Source organism: Protopterus annectens, chromosome 6.part0 (assembly GCF_019279795.1).
Source record: "Protopterus annectens isolate FY-2018-M chromosome 6.part0, PAN1.0, whole genome shotgun sequence".
Lineage (NCBI taxonomy): Eukaryota > Metazoa > Chordata > Ceratodontiformes > Protopteridae > Protopterus > Protopterus annectens.
Window position 1 is genome coordinate 591,182,985 of NC_056737.1, and position 22,858 is coordinate 591,205,842.

General features: G+C 45.1%; 1 protein-coding gene across 3 annotated transcripts in view; it reads left to right on the forward strand.

Annotated features, from left to right (window-relative positions):
- MIS18BP1 (MIS18 binding protein 1) overlaps positions 1 to 22,858 on the forward strand; it is a 2,747,318-nt gene that overhangs the window by 275,722 nt on the left and 2,448,738 nt on the right. For all 3 annotated transcript variants that reach the window (XM_044074260.1, XM_044074258.1, XM_044074259.1), the window contains one exon: positions 8,320 to 8,798. In XM_044074260.1, coding sequence (XP_043930195.1) covers positions 8,320 to 8,798 — 479 coding nt within the window. The remainder of the gene's footprint in view (positions 1 to 8,319; positions 8,799 to 22,858) is intronic.

A 22,858-nucleotide genomic window follows, 5' to 3' on the forward strand; every position in this document is an offset into this window, starting at 1 on the left:
TTTGATGTGTTTAGAACCGCAAAGTAAATTTTCTGGATTAAATGGCGCTGTACCTCTACAGTGGTATAGCTGGGAGTGCTTACCTATGCTTTTGATCTTTTGGCTATTTAGCTTTTTTGCTAAATACATCTTAATGTCACTGTTGCACTGCAGAGGATGCATGCAGATTTATAGAGAAGTTTTGGGCCTAGTAATACTGTTGCCTCAATGTATGCAACAGTTTTGCTGAAAAAGTAGTAAGGTGTGCCAAAATTTGCCCTCAGTCATTGCATGCATGTGCAGTTATTTTATCTGTGTTTTAAGCCACTACTTCATTTTACCAAATAAGCTATGAGTGTTTTGGCTTTTTGGGTACAATGAAATTTGGCACTAGACAACTACTAATGTGCTGCGTTGTGTGGCATATTGTGTTTTGAGTGCTATCCTTAACTTAAGTGCAGTGTTTTCCAGTATTTCCGATATGTAAAATTTTGACACCAAAATGGAATAACTGCTTTAAAAAGTTTATACTAGAAAGTCAGGAAGTGAAGTCATTATATTGCTGCTACTCTGCTTTTTTTTCCCCCTCCTTTTACACATCTGGTTACCCACTACTGCGCTTAGTTACATATACATGTGGATGTAACACAATGAATTAAGCTTTCATGTTTTATTTTTTTCTTCTGATGCATTTTTTGAATTTCATTCAATAAATGGTTTACCTTTATAATGCCGATCCTGATATGGCGACTCGACTTGCGCGAAGGCTGAAATGCGATTGTCACCGACGTCGAATTCAGAATGTGCAAACGGCAAAACCTCGCCCCTTTTTGACCCATGGCAGCATGGGTGTGGAGGTGTTGTGCGGCCGGTAATGTTGAACGTCGAATGTTTTTCGACATTTAAAAATTTTCGCGGTTTCGGTTAGCGCAAAACGCGTCGAAGAAGTGGCCGTTCGACAAAGTGCAATCGCCTATTTAAAGGTAAACCTCAATAAATACATAACATACGTAGGAACAAATGTAATCGTGTTGATTTATGATCCAATGTTGACTTTTCTGTCAGTCTCAATTTATGGGTATGTCTGATCCGATGCCAGCAACTTTTAGACTTTGGATGCAAGGCTCAGCCTCTTCCCCCGGCCAATAATACCCTTCCACCCTAATGGATCCTCATATCTTGCTTGCCGCTTGAACAAGCCAGATGTGGTCTGTATTGCTTGGTGCTTTTTTGCTGCCTTCAGTCAGAATTTGTCAGATAAGTACTTTCTTTGTACCAGTTTTTGTGCGAAAACTTTAATGTATTGCTTGTTGGAGTAAAGGTTCTTGAAATGTTACCTTTTTATAACTTTTAGTATTTTTTTTAGTGTATCTGCACGCGCGCGTGTGTGTGTGTGTGTGTGTGTGTGTATATATATATATATATATATATATATATATATATATATATATAGAGAGAGAGAGAGTGCTGTAACAAAAAAAGTAGTTAAGGGTTATTTGTGTGTTTTTTCACACATCTTTTTGGCTGTCAAGATTCATCGATAATCTTTAGTGGTTGTTTGAGGTATTATTCTTTTTGGTACAGTGTCCCACATTCCCAACTTGTCTGACAAGGCTCCAGGATGTAACAAGTGATGTTCTTTGTGTTTCAGTGTTGTAGTCATCAGCTGTGGGTTATCCCTGCTGTTGGTAGCCCTTGGCCGGCCCGAATACCAGAGTCAGTGTTTTTCTGTGTCGGCTGCTGTCACTTGTTGACTGACGTCAGGTCGTCAGTGCTATAAATCAACGCCATTACATCAGTCTTTCTTGCCGTGGAGCCTGTAGCAGAAGCGTTTCCCAAGTGTGTCAGTCGGTCGCTACCAGAGTTTGAATTACAACTGAAAATGTCTAAAGCTAAGTACCCTGTTGGGGATTCTTTTTTCTTGCACTAACCATTGTCCGAAAAAGTTAACAATTTTCTTGCCTGTGGAAAGCAGATCCCACACCAAGACTTCATTCATACTGCGTCACTGTTTAGGCCCAGACCACGACGTCCCCCGCTGCTGGTTCTGTGCCCTCTTTAACGCGAGAACCATTTGTCATAGAACTCTTATTGTAGACAGGTATTTTCATCTTCTGTCTTTGCATTCCGAAATGGCGTCAGTCAGCCAGCAATCCGTAGACATTCCGAAAAAAACGTAGATATAGATACAGACCACATAAGGCTAAGCCTTCCAATGACTCTACCGCTAAGCAGGTCGTCAATTCTCTGGAATTCAGTGAGGTGCTTTTGCGGCCCCTGATTCCTGATACGATATCCACGCAGGCCTCTACCGATACTCTTTCGGAGTCCGGTATGCAGCAGAAATCTTCTTCAGAGCCTTTGGTTGTCTCTGCCTTGGTTGGATCCAAAGCCATGACGCAGGCACCGGCTTCCGTGGAGGCCTTTTACACTACCAAATCTAGACAAAAATTGTCTTCTCATCCACCTACCATTTCTCCCAGACCGATGGATACTCTTAGGCTTAGAAGCCAGGCCATTCCTAGAAAGTCTACCTCTAGCCACCATCTTACTCCTGCTCCACCACCCCAACCCATATGCTTAACATGGCGGAGGATCTTATCTTCCTTATCAGGGGCAGTCAGGCCACAATGTCTAAAAGGAAAAGACACCTTTCTCCAGAAATACTGACAGAACAGGATTCTGAGGAATCTGATTATTCAGATTTTGAAGAGAAACAACAACCTCTGACTGCTTTTGAGGATCCAAATGCAGAGGAATCCATTACTTCTGCCTCCCCACCAGAAGACTTGTCCTTTAGGGAAACCCTTCACACTCTCTGTGAACATTTCCACTGGGAATCCAAGGACTTCCCTCAATCTAAGAAAAGACTAAGAGAGTTTCTAGACCTCTCCCAGCACAGAACCTTGGCCAACCCCCTATCTTAGAGGTGGTCGATGACGATTTTCATGAATCCAGCTTAGCTCCTGACACCTTCCCACTTGCTCCCAGTAAACCTGACCAGTATTAGAGTACCGGATTCTCACAAATACCTGTACAGAAATCCTGCTGCAGACCCAGATGTTATTACACAGGGACCTAAAGGAGCTAAGGCTAGCTCTGTTAAAAATCCTATTCCTTCTGACAAAGATTTCAGAGCTCTGGACAGATGGGGCAAAAAAGTATACACCTCTGCAACCTTAGCTGTCAGAGCACTCAACTGTCAGTTCCACATGTTAAAATGTCAACAACACACTTTAGAACTATTAAAGCAAAAAAATTTCAACCTTTTCTGACTGTGCCAATTCGAAAGAGTTAGCAGATTTATTGCACTCTACTTGTCAAGTGGCCAAACTCTCATTGCATTGTGGATGTGGTGCCCTAGAAGCCTCAAGCAGGGCATCAGTGTCAGGATCTATCTTTAGGAGACATGCATGGTTGAAGGAACAACCTCTTCCTAATCATGTCAAATTTAAATTAATTGATGCACCCTTAGATAAGGATTACTTCTTTGGAGTAAAAGCAGAAGAGGTGCTTAAAAAGATGGAAGACGAAGCAAAATCTATGCAAACAGTAAAAAATTTCTTTCGGGTACAACCTCCTAGGTTCAGCACGAATTTTCCCTCTAAGCACTGGTCCTTTCCTGCACCTAGCAGATAGGGGCAAAGTAAGCCCTACAGGGACAGACCAGCCTGGCCCCTATCCCAGGACAGCAGAGAAGCAAACAGTGGACCACTTCCTTCCCAGAGGCAGGGAGTTTTAAGCCATCCCTCTATGGCAAAAACTCTCAATGACTCCCTCTCCCCTCCTTTCACTCACCAAAAGCTAGGAGGAAGGCTCTCCCTCTGCAAAGAAAATTGGCTTTCTGTTACAAAGGACCAATGGGTCTTAAAAATCTTTTTTTTCAAGGATACAAATTCTCTTTCAACGATCTCCCATTTCCAAGAGGGTACTCAGACTTTCCTCCAAATCAATGGGCAGAGGCATTGAAATAAGTCCAAACTCTCATATCCCAGGGGGCAGTAGAACCTGTCCCCTCAGATCAAACAGGCAAAGGCTTTTATTCCAGGCTATTCATTGTTCCCAGAAAAGAGGGCACTTGGTGTCCCATCCTGGATTTATCCATTCTGAACAACTCCGTGGTGGTCCCCAAATTCAAAATGCTAACTTTGCAGCAGCTCCTGCCTATGTTGACAGAAAATGCCTGGTGGTCCCCAAATTCAAAATGCTAACTTTGCAGCAGCTCCTGCCTATGTTGACAGAAAATGCCTGGTTAGTGACCCTAGACGTAAAAGATGCTTACCTTCACATCCCGATAAGGGAATCCTGTAGGAAATTCATGCGCTTCGCTCACAACACTTACAGTTCTCTGCGCTACCCTTTGGCTTATGTACTGCTCCCAGGGTATTCAGCAAATGCTTAGCCCTGGCCGTAGCATTTTGCAGACGGAGAACTATACAGATTTACCGTTATCTGGACGACTGCCTCATTTAGGCAGAGTGCAAAGAAAAGCTGATCCAGGACCTCCTCTTTGTCAAAACCCACCTAACCTCCTTAGGGTTCACCATCAACGAGAAGAAATCAAAGCAAACACCCTCCAGGAAGATCATTTTCTTGGGAGGACTGCTGGACACAGCATCCCAAATGGCCTTCTTATCCCCAGAAAAGCAGAGCTTCCTGCCTCTCTAATTTACCCAGCTGGGTTCCAGAAGTCCACCTCACTGCGAGGAAGTTCCTGCAAGCCGTGGGGTACATGGCATCTTGCATCCTCCTAATTCGTCTGGCCAGGCTTCACATGAGAAAACTTTAGTGGTATCTAAAGAACCTTTGGTGTCAGCACTAGCAGCCTCTGGAGCCCTCTCTCCCTCTGATTCCTGTATAAGGACCGACTTTCTCTGGTGGGCAGGGGCATGTGCCACGAACAAGAGTCTTCCCTTCATCCTCCGCCCAGCGGGGCAGACCATCATCACTGACGCCTCCGACATTGCCTGGGGCACTCACCAAGCAGGCAGGTGCACCCAATGTCTTTGGGCTGCCCAGCACCTTCCTTTTCACATCAACCATTAGGAAATGATGGCAGTACAAAAGGCTTTGACATCCTTCAAACCCCATCTCAGGCCAGGGATTTTCCTTATCAAAACAGACAACACCACAGTAATGTGGTACATTAAGAAAAACAGGGAGGGACCCAATCTTACTCTCTGTGCAGGCTAGCCACGAACCTCTGGCTGACAGCCTCCTCCTTGGGATTACACCTAATATCCCAATACATAACAGGGATCAACAGCACCCTGGCAGACCACTTAAGCAGAAACCTACTGGACCCCCACAAATGGCAGCTCCACAGAAAAATCTTTTTACAAGTCACTCAGGAGTGGGGAACTCTGGAGGTGGATCTCTTTGCTTCGAACCTCAACCACCAGCTGAAAAAATTCTGTACCAGGGAGTATCACCACCTAGCGTGGGAGGTGGATGCCTTGACCTTCCCTTGGAACTCCCTGTTTGTGTATGCTTTCCCTCCTCTGCTTCTTATTCCAAAGGTACTGATCAAGATAAGGGAGGAGAAACCAAAGGCCATCCTCATTGCTCCACATTGGCCTAGACAGCATTGGTACCCCTTACTGCGCATTCTGACAGCCTCTCGGGCAGCTTCCCCTGATCTCCGACCTCTTGACTCTGGTGGAGGGGATGCTGCACCCAGACTTGCAGACTCTCAAACTGTCAGCTTGGCTAATACTCTAAAGGCAAACAGGGGGCCCCTGTTAAGCAAACAGGTCGTAGGCTTTATCACAGAGGCCAGAAGACCCAGCACCAAAAAATCTTATGCAGGGAAATGGAAAAGATTCTGCTCCTGGAACCAGTCCAGGGGGGCAAATCTTCACAATGTTCCATCCCTCTTATCCTGGACTACCTAGTGGAGTTAATCAATAGTGGCCTCTCCTTCCCTTCCTTTAAAATCCATGCCTCAGCCATTTCAGATCATTTCGATACTGATCATCCCCTGTTCTCACATCTTTTGATTGATTAAACAATTCCTCAAAGGGGCTTCTAATATCCAATCTCCCAGAAGGCCACCCACGCCAGCCTGGGTCCTGAATTACGTTTTGGGAAAAACTAACCTTACCACCCTTCGAACCTGTTGCTTCAGCAGAACTGAAATTCCTATCTTGGAAGACTGCTTTCCTACTAGCTATCACCTCAGCCAGAAGGGTTTCAGAACTTAAGGCATTGATGGCCATTGAGTCCTTCATCATTTTCCATGCAGACAGGGTCTCCCTGAGTAGTAACCCCTCCTTTATGCTCAAGGTGGTTTTTAATGTGACTCTCAACCAGGCCATACATCTACTCACCTTCTTTTCTGACCCTCAAAACAGGGGCAAAAGAATTCGGCACTCACTAGACGTGCACAGATAGCTCAGATACTACTTGAACCATACTAAACCCTTCAGGAAAACAGACCAACTTCTTGTCAGTTTTGCCCCAGGGGCAGAGGGGATGCCCATTTCCAAATGGATATCACAATGTATCCATTTCTGCTACGTATTACATGGGAAACCACCCCCTAAGTCTATTCGTACCCATCCCACTAGGGCAGCCTTCACTTCCACAGCATTCCTCAGAGGAGTTCCCACCAGGGACATCTTGGAAGCTGCCACCTGCACATCTGTCCGTACCTTTACAAAGCATTACCATCTACCTCTTTTCTGTAAGGCTAGGGCAGGGTTTGCCTCTGCAGTTCTGCAGGGCTTGCTGACCCAGGCCTAGGTCTCTTACTAATCCTACCACCCCTCTCGTCAGCTTTGGGATTCGTCCCACAGGTGATGACTGCAACACTGAAACACGAAGAACATAGTACAGTTGTGTACACTTACCATAAATGTAGATGTTCGAGTGTATTCACTGTTGCAGTCCTGGTTTCCCTCCCTCCTTCCCCCTTATATCCTCTTTCCTTAGGGAGTCATAAGCTTCTTATGGTGGCTTTTAGCCACCAGGACCACTTTACCATGTTTCCTGGGGCTTCTGACTGGTTAGGGCAAGAATAACTGATGTAATGGTGTTGGCTTCCTTGCTTTATAGCACTGACGACCTGACGTCCGTCAACAAACGACAGCAGCTGATGCAGAAATACTGACTCTGGTATTCGGGCCGGTTGAGGGCTACCACAGCAGGGATAACCCAGAGATGGTGACTACAACAGTGAATACGTTCGAACATCTGCATTTATGGTAGGTGTACACAACTGTACTTTCTGCCTCCAGGTGCAAAATCTCTCTGCAGGACCCTCACTCAGAATGTGGAGGGCAGCATAAGCAGAACATCTCAGGCTGCAGAGGTTCCGGGTGTTCTGTTACTTAGACAACTGGCTCATAACTGCTGCCAAGAGGGATATGCTAACCCAAGCCACGGACTCATTGCTCCAGTTGTGCGCAGATCTGGGAATCACAATCAACATGGAGAAGTCCAAGCTAATATTATTCCAAATCCTAGATTCATAGGATGCCACTTGGACACCACAATGCAGTTGCTTACACTTCGGGTCAAGGATAGTCAGTCTGTGCTATTAAGTTTCACAGATCCTTGCTCATTGAAGTCCACCAGCAAGATCCATCCTCCTCCTTTTGGGCTTTTTTGCAGCTTCCATCAATTTTGTCCTTCATGCCGGATTCCATATGAAGGTATGACAGTAGACCCTGTCTGTGCAGTTGTCCATTGTTTAACATTCAGTGCATTATCCAATCAAACTTTGGGATTTGCAAACAACATATTCAGTAGTGGCTAAATTCATTTGTGATTTCTTTAGGCCACCCACCCCCTGAGCCAGAGTGACCACAAATGCACCCCTTCTGTGGTTGGGGGGCATTTTAAAGGGAAAACTGTTCAAGGTATATGGTCTCTAATAGAGGTCAATCCTCACATCAATGTACTGTAGATGAGGGCAGTCCCTCTAGTGTTGCAGGCCTTTCAGGACTCCCTCCCCAGTGGTGTGATCACTATCCAGACAGACAGCTTGTTGGTGGTTTGGTATTTTAACAAGCAAAGAGGAACCCACTCTTACTTTTTATCAGGAGGCCATGGGGGTGTGGCAATGGACATTGTCTTCTTGGGAATTTCTACCTAGAGCCTTTGATCCAAAGACTGAAAGTTGCCAACATTGGCTCCAGTTGGATTTGACATACCCATAAGATGAGCTGGACAAAAGACAACATGGATCTAGCTAGTGTAATGGTAAGTATATAACTTTAATTTTTAACATATCAGTTTGGAGGGTCATGTGACTGAAATAGGCCACCTCTAGGTAAAAACCCAAACTAAGGTAACTGGATATGGAAGTAAATTATTAAAATTATTTTGTTTTTGCAGATTCAGTGCCAGAAGATCAAACTCAGAACAACTCTCCAGTGGCTGATGCCTCTTCCTGTTGCAGTACTTCAGACATAAGTAACAATGCAGAAATGAATGAGAAATATGGTGTTCCTTTTAAAGACAGCAATGATGGTGATGATGAAATGTCTCGAAACCGTGTAATCGTCAAAGAGAAGAAGATTTTACTGCGGAATAAAACTAACTCTCTCTTAAGAAACAAAGATAAATATGAAAGGAAACCAACTTTGAGTGATATGCTAAATAAAAGGGATACCAAGGAAAATTGTCATAAAATGAATGCTTATGTAAAGGAAGCAGAAAAAACAAAAAACAGTCCTAGATTATTTGAATCTCACATAGCATCTAGCATATCCTTTACTGCTCCAAAACACAGACCATTTAAGAATCGTCATTCAGAAGAAAGTAATATGAGCGCCACTGCAAGGAAATTGACATCTGATTCTGATACTCCAAAGGTGTGTAAGACGGTTGGTATGTTTAGAAATGTTTTTGTTCTGATGATCTATTGGAATGGGAATTGGAGTGCATGTAGACTTAATGGTTAGATGAAGAAGGGATGGCCCAGTGGTGCAGCGGTAGTGTCGCCTCACAGCAAGAGTTTCTCCGGTTCAATTCTCTGCTGGGGGTGCCTTCTGTGTGGAGTCACTGCACTCGTAGGTTTCTTCCGGGTGCTCCGGTTTCCTCCCATGTTACAAAGACATGCGTCTGGAGAGTTTCTCCCTGGGCCTCTGCTAAAAATTGGCTCGTTCCAAGTCGGACTTTCCCGGTTAACAAATGTTAAATAAATAAAAAATAAATAAATCTTCTCTACAGACTTGAATTTTGGTCCTACAGTTTGCATGTCTTGAAGGCATTTCTGATGAGGTTATTCATATTTTATTGTTTTGCATTGTGCCCTTTTAAATGTGATCTGCATCTAGAGAGGATTATACTTTTGCAAATACAAATGTTGCAGTGTTACAAAAATGCTCAGAGAGAGCTTAATAAACCCAGTTCCAAGGGGTTTGTCTTGTATGCAAAATCCCCAAACAACTGCTCGACCAAACTAACTGTTTCAGTAACTTCAGGATTTTAACAAGAGGCAATCTATTCCAAAGTTTGCCTACTCTAATTTATTTATATTTTATATTTATTTATTGACATTTGTTAACCGGGTTTGTCCAACTGGGCTTGTGGCCCATTTTCAGTGGAGACCCAAGGAGAAAAGCTCCAGTAGTACATTTTAAACAAGTACAATTTTAAACAATATTGATATAATAACAGTTATAGCAAAAAGATTCACATATGTTGGGTTACATGCATAAAGTTAAAGTTGCATTAAAAAGAAGCTAAGTAACAATTTTACATTGATATAGTTCAATAGATCAGCAATAAAACTATTTTGTTTGTATAAAATTATGCAAATGCATAGTAGACACATTGGAGAGAGGTGTAATGAGGTACTAAGTATGGTCCTTTTGAGGGTTCATAAAGGGAAGGAAGACTAGGTAGGGTCATGGCAAGGGCAGGTTCTGGAATTGAGAAAATAAGCTTTTAGTTCATTTTTAAAGTATGAGGTTTGGGAGATTGTAAGATTGGAGAATTGAAAATAATTGTTTTCTTACATCCATGAAAATTGTCAACATGTATCAACAAACTGATATTCCTTGATGTTCATCGTGCATACAGCTGCAGTCATAACAGATGGGTTCTCCTGCCGTCAGGCGGGTCCTCGGCTGGCCAAATTCCAAAGTCTAGGTCCGGCATCGGTTGTCATCGCTTCTTCCCTGACGTCAGCGCGACAGGGGTATAAAGGAACCAGCCAACGCCATTTTCTTCAGTCTTTCTTGCCGCGCGGTGCCCGAAGCAGAAGCAGTTCGCAAGTGCCGGTCGGCCAGCTCCTGAGATTATGAAAATTTGGAAACCGAAGTCTTCTTAAAAGCTAAGTACCCCGTTGGGGAAACTTTTCTTGCCTCAGACCGATGTCAGACAAAGTTAATAATTGTATTTCTTGTGGGAAGCAAATACCGCATAAGGATTTCCATTCCCTCTGTATACCTTGTTTAGGCCCAGACCACGACGTCTCGGTCTGTCGCTTTTGTGCTACATTCAACAAACGCACTATTAAGCGTCGGGCGGAGTTCGCCCAGCATTATTTTGGGAAAGCATTTAACTATACTATGTCATCGGATACTCCGACTCCGGTTTTGTCAAAAAAAATGCAAAGACAAGGACCGACACACGAGGTCCGCGGCCTCTACCGAAACCACGCCAAAGCCGACTACACGTGGTCTGGTTCTCAGCGAGGTGCCTACGCAGCCCCTGATTACCGACGACGCATCTTTGACGGTGACTCCTGTGCCCGAGGTCGCAGGCTCCTCGGCCCACACCCCGACTACAGATACCGAAGCCACTCTTGGCATTGAAACACAGAATGTGGACAGGTCCACCTCCACTCAAGGTGTCTTCAGACCTTCCTCTTCTTTCTCCATCAAGGCTTTCACAAAGTCTAAAGCTACCATGCACTCTAAGAGACCAGCTACACAGGGCCCATCTCCATCTCCATGCCCCATGCCTAAGAAACAGATGCTTAAAATGGCTGAGGATTTAATTACTCTAATCAGAGGTTCTCAGCCCCCACCGGACAAAAGGCCCAGAGTGGAGGAAGATTCCCCCTCCTCTGACCAGGGCTCCATTATTTCAGAGCACTCTGAAGATCAGGAACAGTCTTACTCCCCTTTTGAAGACTCTGATGCGGAGGAGTCCATCCCTTCTGTATCCCCTCCTGAGGATTACTCATTTGGGGAAACTTTGCATACCTTAAGGGAACACTTCCACTGGGAAGGCCAGGATTATTCAGATTCCAAGAAAAGGCTCAGGGAATTTCTCTTGTTACCCCAGCACAGGCCTCTGGCTATACCTCCTGTCTTGGACATCCTAGATGATGTTTACTCGGAGGCCTGCCTTATCCCGGACTCTCTACCTCCAGCACCAGTTAAGCCTGACAGGTACTACAGGGTTCCTGACTCACACCAATTTCTATACAAAAGCCATGCTGCTGACCCAGAAACCATCTCACAGGGCCCCAAGGGAGTTAAGGCCTCCATTGCCAAAAATCCACTGCCTTCCAAGAGAGATTCCAGATCCTTAGAAAGGTGGGGAAAAAAGGTATATACCTCGGATATCTTATCCATGAGGGCCTTAAACTGTCAGTTTCATATGCTAAAATACCAACAGTTTTTGTTATCACAATTGAAAAGTAAAATGTCACAACCTGAACAACCAGACTTGAAGGAGTTGCAGGATTTGATGCATAGTGCAGAACAAGTGGGTAAGCATACCTTACAATGTGGTTTTGATGCTCTAGAGGCCTCATGTAGAGCTGCTGTTACAGGATCAGTCATACGTAGGCATGCCTGGCTCAAGGAACAAGCCTTGCCTGATCATGTCAAAGCTAAATTACTAGACGCCTCTCTTCAAAAGGATGTACTATTTGGTGCTAATGCTGAGGAAGTATTACGGAAAATGGAGGAAAAGGCTAAATCAATGCAAACTGTGAAAGAATTTCTACAGGTTCAACCCCCACGTTTTAGTAGAAATTGGCCTTCCAAAAACTGGTCCTTTCCTGCCACAGACAGACCCCAAAGAGGCAGATACAGGCGCCCGAGGGGCAGAGGACAATCCCAAGGATCGTATAGAGGCAGACAATGGCAAGCTCCTACACAAAGAGGTGGTGAGGACAACTCGCAATCTTTCAGAAAGCAAACCCAATGACTTTCCCCTTTGCATGCCAACCAGGTCTCAAATGGCAGCCCCCTAAGGAGGAAAGCTGGCATTATTCTCAAAAAATTGGCATGTTGTCACAAAGGTCAAATTGATCCTGGACATTATAAACAGAGGCTACAGATTCCATTTTCACACCCTTCCAAAAATGAGAGGCATGCCAAACCTGCCACACAATCAAAGGGCAGAGGCACAAAGGCACATTTCAGATCTCATAAACATGAAAGCTATTCAAGAGGTACCTACACACGAACAAGGTCAAGGTTTTTATTCCAAGCTATTTGTGGTGCCAAGGAAGGGAAAAGATTGGAGACCTATTTTGGATCTATCCATCCTAAACACATTTCTACTCGTACCAAAATTCAAGATGCTCACTCTACAGCAACTTCTTCCCATGCTGGGCAAGGAGTCTTGGCTGGTAACATTGGACCTCAAGGAGGTATACCTGCATGTCCCAATCAGACAAAATTGCAGAAGGTACCTCAGATTTCTTGCAGGTTCAACCCATTATCAATTCTCTGCATTGCCCTATGGCTTATCTACTGCTCCCAGAGTATTCACGAAATGCCTGGCATCAGTAATTGCCTACTGCAGACTTCCAGGGATACAAATATACCCCTATTTGGACGACTGCCTGATCCAAGCAGACAGCAAGCACATTCTTCTGAAACATCTGGCTTATGTAATAATGTTATTGAACTTTCTGGGATACACAGTCAACAAAAATAAATCAAGGCTAATACCCTCTCGGAAGATAATTTTCCTGGGTGCCAATTTGGACACAAACACCCAGATGGCCTACCTCTCACGCCAGAGAAGCAGGGGCAACTAATTCAATACTTCAGAACACTAGCAAATTGCACCAGGCTGACTGCAAGGAAAATCCTGCAGGCTCTGGGATTCATGGCATCTTGCATCTTACTAATCCCATGTGCAAAGCTGCATATGAGGAAACTACAATGGTACCTGAAAAACATATGGTCTCAGCACAGCCACAGTTTGGAAACAATAATACCACTAATTCCATGTCTGCAAAAGGAATTTCTGTGGTGGGCTCAAGCATATCAAACAAACCCAGGTCTTCCATTCAGCAAGCCTCAAGCAAATCAAGTCATCACAACAGACGCCTCGGACTACGCCTGGGGGGCGCACATGACAGACCGGTGCATTCAGGGCAAATGGTCCCAAAAAGAAAAGCACCTTCACATCAATCAAAAAGAAATGCTAGCAGTAATAAATGCTATTATAGCTTTCAAGGACCTTCTACAACCAGGTCAACTATTGATAAGAACGGACAACACCACAGTTATGTGGTACATAAACAAACAGGGAGGAACACATTCTTACCCCCTATGCAGACTGGCCATGTCACTTTGGAACATGGCCATGGACTTACAAATGAAACTACAAGCACAGTACTTGCCAGGCAAGGAAAACACGCTGGCAGACAACCTAAGCAGGAATATGACAGATCCACACGAATGGAAATTGCATCCAAAAGTTTTTACAGAAATAATCCAAGAATGGGGAAGGCCAGACATAAATCTCTTTGCCTCCCACAAGAATCATCAATTGACAAAATTCTGCTCAAGGATCTTCCATCCAAAGGCCTGGAGAGTGGACGCTGTTTCCTTCAATTGGACATCAATGACAGTTTATGCCTTCCCTCCTCTTCCTCTGCTGCCCAAAGTTCTATTAAAGACCAAAGCAGACAGACCAAAGATGATCCTCATTGCTCCGGACTGGCCAAGGCAACACTGGTACCCACTCCTGAGGAGCCTAACGGATTCCCCTCCATGGACCCTTCCTCTAATGCCTCTTCTTCTGACTCAGCACAGTTTCAAAACTCTTCACAGCCAGCTAAAAACACTCAATCTAGCCGCATGGAAGATTCCTTAGCATCACAACAGGCCATCAACTAGAAAAGCTTACTCCGCAAAATGTAAACGTTTTTGTGTCTGGAATGAGAAAAAGGGCCAGGATCCTGGAAAACTGAATTTGCCTCAAATACTACAATATTTGGCTGAACTGCTAAGCAGTGGACTTTCTTTCTCCTCCATCAAAATCCATGCCTCAGCCATTTCTGCAGAATACAACACTGATCCATCTTTATTCTCTCACCCTCTCTTAAGACAGTTCCTCAGAGGTGCTAAGAATTTAAGGCCACCAAGGAAACAACCAATACCTGCTTGGTATCTTAATTTCATTCTGGAAAAACTGACCTTGCCTCCCTTTGAGCCAGCTGCCTCATCAGATTTGCAATATTTGTCCTGGAAGACAGCTTTCCTTCTGGCTATCACCTCAGCTCGTAGAGTTTCAGAACTACAGGCTCTCATGGCTGTCCAGCCTTTTATCATCTTCCATCAGGACAGAGTTTCCTTACGAACCAACCCATCCTTTATGCCTAAAGTGGTATCCAGGGTAGCTTTAAATCAGGCCATACATTTACCTACTTTTTATCCTAATCCTCAAAACAAAGGGGAGAGATTACTACATTCCCTGGACATCCACAGACAACTGCGTTGTTATTTGGACAGAACAAAGCCTTTCAGAAAATCAGAACAGCTCTTTGTGGCCTATGCGGTAGGAGCTCAAGGGAAGCCAATTTCCAAACAGACAATCTCAAAATGGATAGCCCACTGCATACACTTTTGCTACTCCTTTCATGGCAAAACTGTTCCTACAGGCATTAGAACTCATTCCACCAGGGCCACAGCCACCTCTGCAGCCTTCCTCAGAGGCGTTCCTACCAATGATATTTTGGAAGCAGCCACTTGGAGTTCTGTGCATACCTTCTCCAAGCACTACAACCTACCATTATACTCCAAATCTAGAGCAGGCTTTGCCACTGCAGTCTTGCAGGGCATTTTGGCTCCTCCTAGTTCCACCTAGTGCCTACCACCCCTTTCCTAGCTTTGGGATTCTACCCATCTGTTATGACTGCAGCTGTATGCACGATGAACATAGTACAGTTTTGTACCTACCATAAATGTAGATGTTCGAGTGCTAATACAGCTGCAGTCCAGGTTTCCCTCCCTCCTTCCCCTCTTGGGACAGGCCTATAGGCTAACACATCCTCTTACAACCTGATTGGGGTTTTCATTTATGATGTATTTGCTTGCAACTACTGTATTTTGATTATATTGCACTGCATTATCACACAAATTTATGTATTGCCTTCCTTCTGGGGGCACCTGACATCTGGGGCAAGAAAAACTGAAGAAAATGGCGTCGGCTGGTTCCTTTATACCCCTGTCGCACTGACGTCAGGGAAGAAGCGACGACAACCGACGCCGGACCTAGACTTTGGAATTCGGCCGACCGAGGACCCGCCTGACGGCAGGAGAACCCATCTGTTATGACTGCAGCTGTATTAGCACTCGAACATCTACATTTATGGTAGGTACAAAACTGTACTTTTCCTGACTGAGCAAGCTTGGTTTGTCTTATTTTTCAGGCATCTCCAAACTAAAACAGCAAAATAAAAAAGCCCAGAATGAAATACTAAAAAAAAAAAAAAAAAAAAAAAAAAAAAGACATCATTGCCATCACAGAACTTAATACATAACTAAAACACTTTCATCTACAATGTTGTTTAGACTTCATCAGTTGTGTAAAATTTTCCATCCAATCTTCTCCAGTTGGGTCTGTACTTCAAGTTTTATTCCAACTCCAGGTAGATGGATTGCTGACATTACAGTGCAGCATAATGAGGATGCTGCACTCTTGAGTGCGCCTTTTGAATGACATGTTAAAATTGAGACTCCATCTGCTTGAGTTATTGGTAGCTCAAGTGGACGTAAGATCCCATGACACCTATTGAGAAGAGTAGGGGACATTCCTGATGCCCTGGCCAAATCTTCCCTAGTAGTATACATGCCACCTTGGGTCTGTCTGCAAGAGAGCCCACTAGCCTAGTGGGACTAACCTGTTCAACAAAGAATAAATAAAACAAATAATGGTGATAGTCTCCATTGGGTCTGACTTAATTCAGTAGCTCTGCTTGCCAGTATGCACTTAAATGATCTGTGCTACCAAGTAGAGGGAATGCACAGTCAGAACCCTTGCACTAGAAGTGGTTAGTACTGCATCTAGACAATTTCCTTGTCTGTTTGGAGAGCCAGCATGTTGTTTCAGACTTGATTCATTGATGCCCTGTTGGAAATTATTTTCCTTTTCCCTTGCTGTGGTAAAAGTCTTCCGATAAACGTGTGGCACATTAAAGTTCCCCTGCTAATGTACTCATTCTCTGTTTAACAGTTTTGAAAATCTGAGACATAAACAATGAATTCTGCCATGTTATGAGATTAACACTTCTGTTGAATCACAACTGTTATATACACCTTCTGTTGACTGACATAGTCTGACTGGGTCAGAAAAGCCCCTCTTCTGTCAAGCATTATTCCAGATATTCTTTGCCAAGTGGCTGCATCCCCTTTGTTTCTAGCTTTGATCTCATTCGCTTCTCTTCTTCTCAACCACCCCTCCCAGATGCTTGAAGCTGCTAATGTTGTCCACTACATTCCCTTCTATCTCACTTTCAGCTTCTTCTGATTTTCCCCATCTGCTCCCCTTACAGCTGTCTTATCTGTACTCAGTTTCAGTTTTGCTTTCCATTCCCGTAACATTTGCTGAAGTTCTTGCTCAGAGTCTGCTTGTAATGTCACATCTATAGTTAGCAGCTTTACTGATCTGTCCCCTTTGATCTGTTTGCTTATTTAATCCAGTATTAGCAGTGGGCTCAGAGCTGAACTCTGATGCACACCCACTCCCTCTGTAACTCCAACACTGCTCGTACTTTTGTCATTGAGTCCCTGTACATAGGCTGCACTAATTCTACCAAAGTTTCCAGGACTTTGAACCATTGGAGGACTGCCCAAATCAGCTTTCCTGGAATCTTTTCATATGCTTTCTCCAAGTTTAAGAATTCCCAGTTGGACTCTTTCCTCACCTCTAGCTTATTCACAACTGTATGTATCACTCGAGACATTGAACAATTTGGATTCAAATCTGGATGCAGTTCATTTCCCTTCTGTCTACTGTTGTGTTTATTCATTTATCAGTCACCCTCTTCAGCACTGTTATGCAGTGTGACATGAGTTTGATGTCTCTACACTACCCTCATTTGTGAATGCCCCCTTTGTTCTTTTACACTGACACTAGAATGCTTATTCTTCAGTCATCTAAGATGCACCTTTCTGTCTGTACTGCCATGAGTATCCTCAGGAGCTATTTCTGCTCTAACTTACCTAACATTTTGATCATACCTACTGTGACCTCACCTGCATCTATTGCTTTCCCTGATTTAACTTTTCTTAAGTCTTCTAGGTCGACTACCTCTTCCTCTTTCATATGCTGTGTCTGAAGCAGTACAGCTTCTATGGGGTTTTCTTCATTCAGAAGCTTCTGGGAGTACTTCTTCCTTCTGCCCTTGATGTCTTGTGAGCAAGTTGTTGGCATCCCTTATGAAGGGTGTCTCATTATCTTTATCTCTTTGCCTTTGCCTTACAACCTCATAGTGTTTCTTTGTGCCATCTTGAGTTACTTTTCAGAAACTGGAAGAGAGCCTCTGATGCCTTGTTCAAATGCTATCTTTGTTAGCCAACCAATATTCTTTCTTAGCCTGGTCCAACTTTCCTATATCACACTTTTTTTTCTGCACCACTTCTTTCTTTTGATTACTTCCTGGATGTCTGCATTCCACCATCAGTTTGCCTTTTGTGTCTTATCTCAACACCTGGCTTGGCTACATATCAGTTCAGTAATTGTCACGCTTGCTGTTTTGAGACTCTACCATTCTTTTTCAGCTCCAGCTGTTTCCTTCTCTTCCTGAGGTGCTAGATCACATTGGTGATCATCCAGATTTATAGGAACAAGTATTTCAGATCATATTAAGTTAACTTGCAGATAAAAACACATTGCACACTACTTAAACATGCACTACTTAAACATTTAAAAAAAAAATCACAAGATGCTTAACAGTATACTGTATACAAATACATCCTCCACATCGGTCTCACTTCAAACTAGTAGTGTGTGGGTATTATACCTGGGAGGAGAAAACGGGTTATGTTCTGATTTGTCTTTCTGTGTAGTAGAAAATTCTTGCCTGTTAGCCTCAGTTGTTCTCTGGATGCCTTAGACAGCAACTGAAGTTGTCACTTATCCATTCTTCAGTGAAGTTTCAAGCTAGGCTAAGGGTGAACATATTATGTTAAGTTGTCTATCTCGTCTTCGTTTCTTGCTTGTTGGGATTGGAGCTGATCCTCTGCTCTGACTCAGCCATCTTCTATAGCTCAAGAGCTGTTTACTGACTTGAGGCTACCCCTTATCCCATGATGCCTAGCGCTAGCTACCCAGATCTCGTTTGCCGCTTCAGCTGCGAGGTTCGTTGTTACTGGCTCAGGCTCATATAAGTTTTATTGAACTATTTTTTTCTGTCAGATTAGTGTTTTTTTCTGATAGTTTATTGTTTAAAATATAGTTGCTAACTAGTTTTGTTGTAGTTTAGTGTATTTGTAGTTTCCTCTTAGAACTCATTTAAATTAGAGAGTTCTCCCCCTCCCCCTTCCCTTTTGTAGGTAGTGTTTTAGTTTAAGCTTTTTCTTCTTCTGTTTCTTAGGTAGCCGTTTGTTAGAGGCTCCTAGTTTTAAAAAAAAAATCTTTAGCTGTAGTATACTGTATGTTTATTTATTTTTTTTTTTTGTGGTTAGTGTCTGGTTTAGTTTTTGCTGTTCGGCCTTCTGGCCAAAAACAATTCAGTGTAGGTGTAGTGTTTTCTACTTTGGATGTGTCTAAAGAATCCAAGGTGTCTGGATTCAAGAAGTGTGACTCATGCTGTCAGAAAATGCCTCTGATAGATGAGCACACTTCTTGCGTCTATTGCTTAGGCGCAGTGCACCTGCAGGACTCTTGTTCTGTATGCCATGTATATTCAGCCCAAGAGTTCTGCAGGAGCGCACAAATAAGCTTATTTTGAGGGGTCTTTGCCCCAGGATTCACCGGCCAAGGCTCAGCCTGTGAAATCTCCTAAACTGACCAAATCGTCGGCTCCCAGCTCGGAGCCGTCATTGGTCCAAGCCTTACCTACTACTACTTCGGTTCCGGCCGGAACCGAGGAGACTGCCTCCCCGTCGGCTCCACCAGTACCTTCGGAGTCATCGCAGACCCACAAGTGGCCGAGGTCCCCTTTTCTAGAGTCCATACATTCGGCTCCTCGGTCTCCCCTGTTGCAGAGTGACTGCAGTGATGGATCCTCCCACTCTTCTCGATCCTCTAGGCTCTCGGATCACGACGTGGAGAGAGTGGTCAGTAGGTTGTTGAAGTCGCAGGCACTGGCCAAATTGTTGTCCAGCCCTCCTCAACAGGTGTCGGCTCCGTTCGCTTCCATTGATGTTCCTGCTCCGACTCCATTGAGCTCGGAGCCGGAGTTTGTTGGGGTTTGAATCGTGGTACCATCGGCACAGATAATTTCTCCTTCGGTTCCGTCGTCTGCTCCGATCTCCTCGATGGTGCCGTCCGTCGAGGGATCTGGGTGTCGAGACTCCCTCGTCGGCTCCATGGGGGCGAGTAGCATCGGACCCTTGTCTGACCCCGTTCTCCCTCTCGGAGTATCGGCGCAGGTGAGCTCGGCTCCTACATCAGCCTCGGAGCCGTCTTCCTCGGTGCGGAGGAGGATTCCGGGTTCCTCGGAACCGAAGCCTTCTCTGCATCGTGGTAGGGATGCCTTCGATGTCATGAGGAGTGTACTGGCCTCTGAGTCAGCTCCACTTTCGACCCCACTGGCTCCATCCCCTGTTGTGCCTCCGTCAATCTCTGCCCCTCCTTCAGACCCCAAGCGTGGGGAAGCGGCACTCCAGAGCACCCCATTGGGTGTTTCCTCTTCTTCTGAGGCCTCCCGTGATCATTCAGAGGAACCCCCTTGGAAGAGGAAGTGCAAGAGGAAGCACATTGATTCCCCCTAGTCTGTCACTTCGGATATGGATTTGGATGAATTGGAAGGGTCCCCGAGATCCTCCTCTGAAGATGTCTCCTTTTCGGACATCCTAGAAATGCTTAGAGGGGGAACTGGAATGTCCTAACCCCTACCGAGGACAAATCTGTATTCCTGGACGCTTTCGGTTCCCAACCTTCCACCTCCTGGGTGTCTCCGCCTTTCGATCCATTAATGTCAGTAGTGGCTCGAAGGGCTTGGTCAGCCCCGGCTACAGTGGAACCAACCCCGAGGAGACCCGGCAAATGTATCACTGCACCCCCTGATAAACAGTTCCTTACTAAGGGTGTTCCCATAGATGCCATGGTGGTAGCAACAGCCACTAAAAATGAGTTAGTGGAAACTTCTTCCTCTGTCCATCCTCCTAACAAGGAGTCTAGGACCATGGATAGATACGGGAAGCGAATGTTTGCTTCAGCGACCTTTTCCATGAGGTCACTGAATTACTTTTGTCATTTTACCAGGCTTCAGAGGGATCTCCTGAAAGAGCTCGGAGATTCCCTCCAGGATCCATCAGCTGAAGGGGTTCACGCTAAAGTGGCTTCTCAGCTGGCGACCCTTAATTCGGTAGTTAACTCCTCCATGAGGCTCATTTCCTATGCAGCCGATGGTGCGAGTAGAGCTGCAGGTACAGGCGTGGCCCTCAGGAGACGCGCATGGATGCAGCTGTGTAATTTTGCGGAACCCTTTAGAGTGTCGTTCACCAACACTCCCTTTGATGGTTCCTTTCTTTTTGGACCACAGGTGAAAGACACTCTGACTAGGTGTGAACAGGAAGGCAAGACTCTCTCTGCCGGGGGAGTCCATTTTTCCACTCCTTCCAGACCATATACAAAGGGTCAGAAGAGTGGTAAAATGTGGTTTCGAAAATCCCAGGGAGCCTCGCCTGACACACGTAGTGATTTTTTCCTCCAGGGGCAGAGGAGGAAACAACAACAATAGATGCCGCCCTCTGGGCACAGGGGGTCCGCAAAACCAGGGCAGCAGAGAATCCTTCTCTGACAAGCCCTTCTATCATCCCTGAAGGGTTGGCCGGCTGCCCGCCTCTGGAGGCAGTCGGGGGAAGACTTTTGCTGTACCCAAAAGCCTGGCTAAACCTAACGCGAGACAAATGGGTACACTCAATCATATCTGGAGGCTACATAATTCCCTTCCTTCAACCTCCCTTACCATCAAGCAAATCCCTTCCAGATGTTCCACCCAATCTGAAGGCCCAAGCAGTCATAGAAGTTTCAAGACTGCTAGAAAAAAAGAGTCATCCAGGAAGTCCTGGCAGACCAACACAGATCCGGAACTTACTCAAGGTTCTTTTTGGTACCAAAAAAGACAGGGGACTGGAGACCAATATTGGATCTCAGCAGACTAAATAAGTCTGTTCAAAGAACAAGGTTTCGGATGGTCACGCTACAGTCCATTCTACCCTTTTTGGGTCAGGACAGTTGGATGTGCTTAATAGATCTTCAGGATACGTACTATCACTTCAAAATGAACAGGCGCTCCAGGAGATTCCTTCGCTTCTGGCTGGGAGCCAGTCATTACCAGTTCAGAGCTCTGCCCTTTCGTCTCACCACAGCCCCCAGGGTGTTTACCAAATGCATGGCAGTAGTCACGGCTCACCCGAGGCGTCAAGGATTCCAGGTGTTTCCATATCTAGACGACTGTCTCCTTACTGCTACTACCAGGCATCAACTCCTTCAAGCCAGTGACTATACAATCACAATTTGCGCCCATCTAGGCCTCACTATAAATTTCGAAAAATCTGCCTAATCGCCCTGTCAATATATTACCTATATAGGAGCAGATTTAGATACAAGAAGTATGTCCGCAAGGCTACCGCCAGACAGGGTGGCCATAATTCGGCAGCCAGTTCATATCCTCATGCAATGCAAAAGGGTTCAAGTCAGGTTGGTCCTTCAAACTCTGGGTTCTATGGCAGCGGCAATTCTTCTGATACCTCTGGCCCATTTTCACATGAGAATCCTTCAGTGGCTTCTCTTCACACAGTGGTCCTTTCAACAGCTCCCCATGTCTCACATGATCATGATTACAGAAATATGCAAAAGGCACCTTTCCTGGTGAATGGTCTCCCCACTAGTGTCTCAGGGCAGACAATTCATCCAGCCTCCTCTGGTTGCCACAGTGACCACGGATGCCTCACTGATAGGGTGGAGGGGCATTGTCAGGGCAGGACAGTCCAAGGCACTTGGCAGCTTCACAAGTACCATCTGCACATAAATGTCTTGGAGTTGAGAGACGTGCTCCTAGTGTTGCAAGCCCTTCAGGACTCTCTCCCTTCCGGGACCATTGCAATTCAAACGGACAACATGTCAGTAGTGTGGTACATCAACAAGCAGGGCGGAACCAGGTCCTACCCCCTATGTCGAGAAGCACTCAGACTCTGGCAGTGGGCGATTTCCTCCCAACGATTTCTGATTGCGACGCACATCCCTGGGAAGTCCAGTGTCATAGTGGACAGGCTCAGCAGAGCTATTCTCATGCCTCATGAGTGGTCTCTGAATCAGGTAGTTGCGGATCTGATCTTCCGCAAATGGAGACAGCCTTGCTGCGATCTTTTTGCCAGCCCCTTCAACAGCAAATGCAGCAACTACTTCTCCCTTTTACCGCTTCCCGGTCACCCTCCCAGAGACTCTCTAGTCCACGATTGGCCTCAGGGACTTCTTTAAGCCTTCCCGCTGTTCCCTCTTATACCCAAGCTCATACAGAAAGCTATTCCGTTGGGTTGCAGAATGATCCTCATTG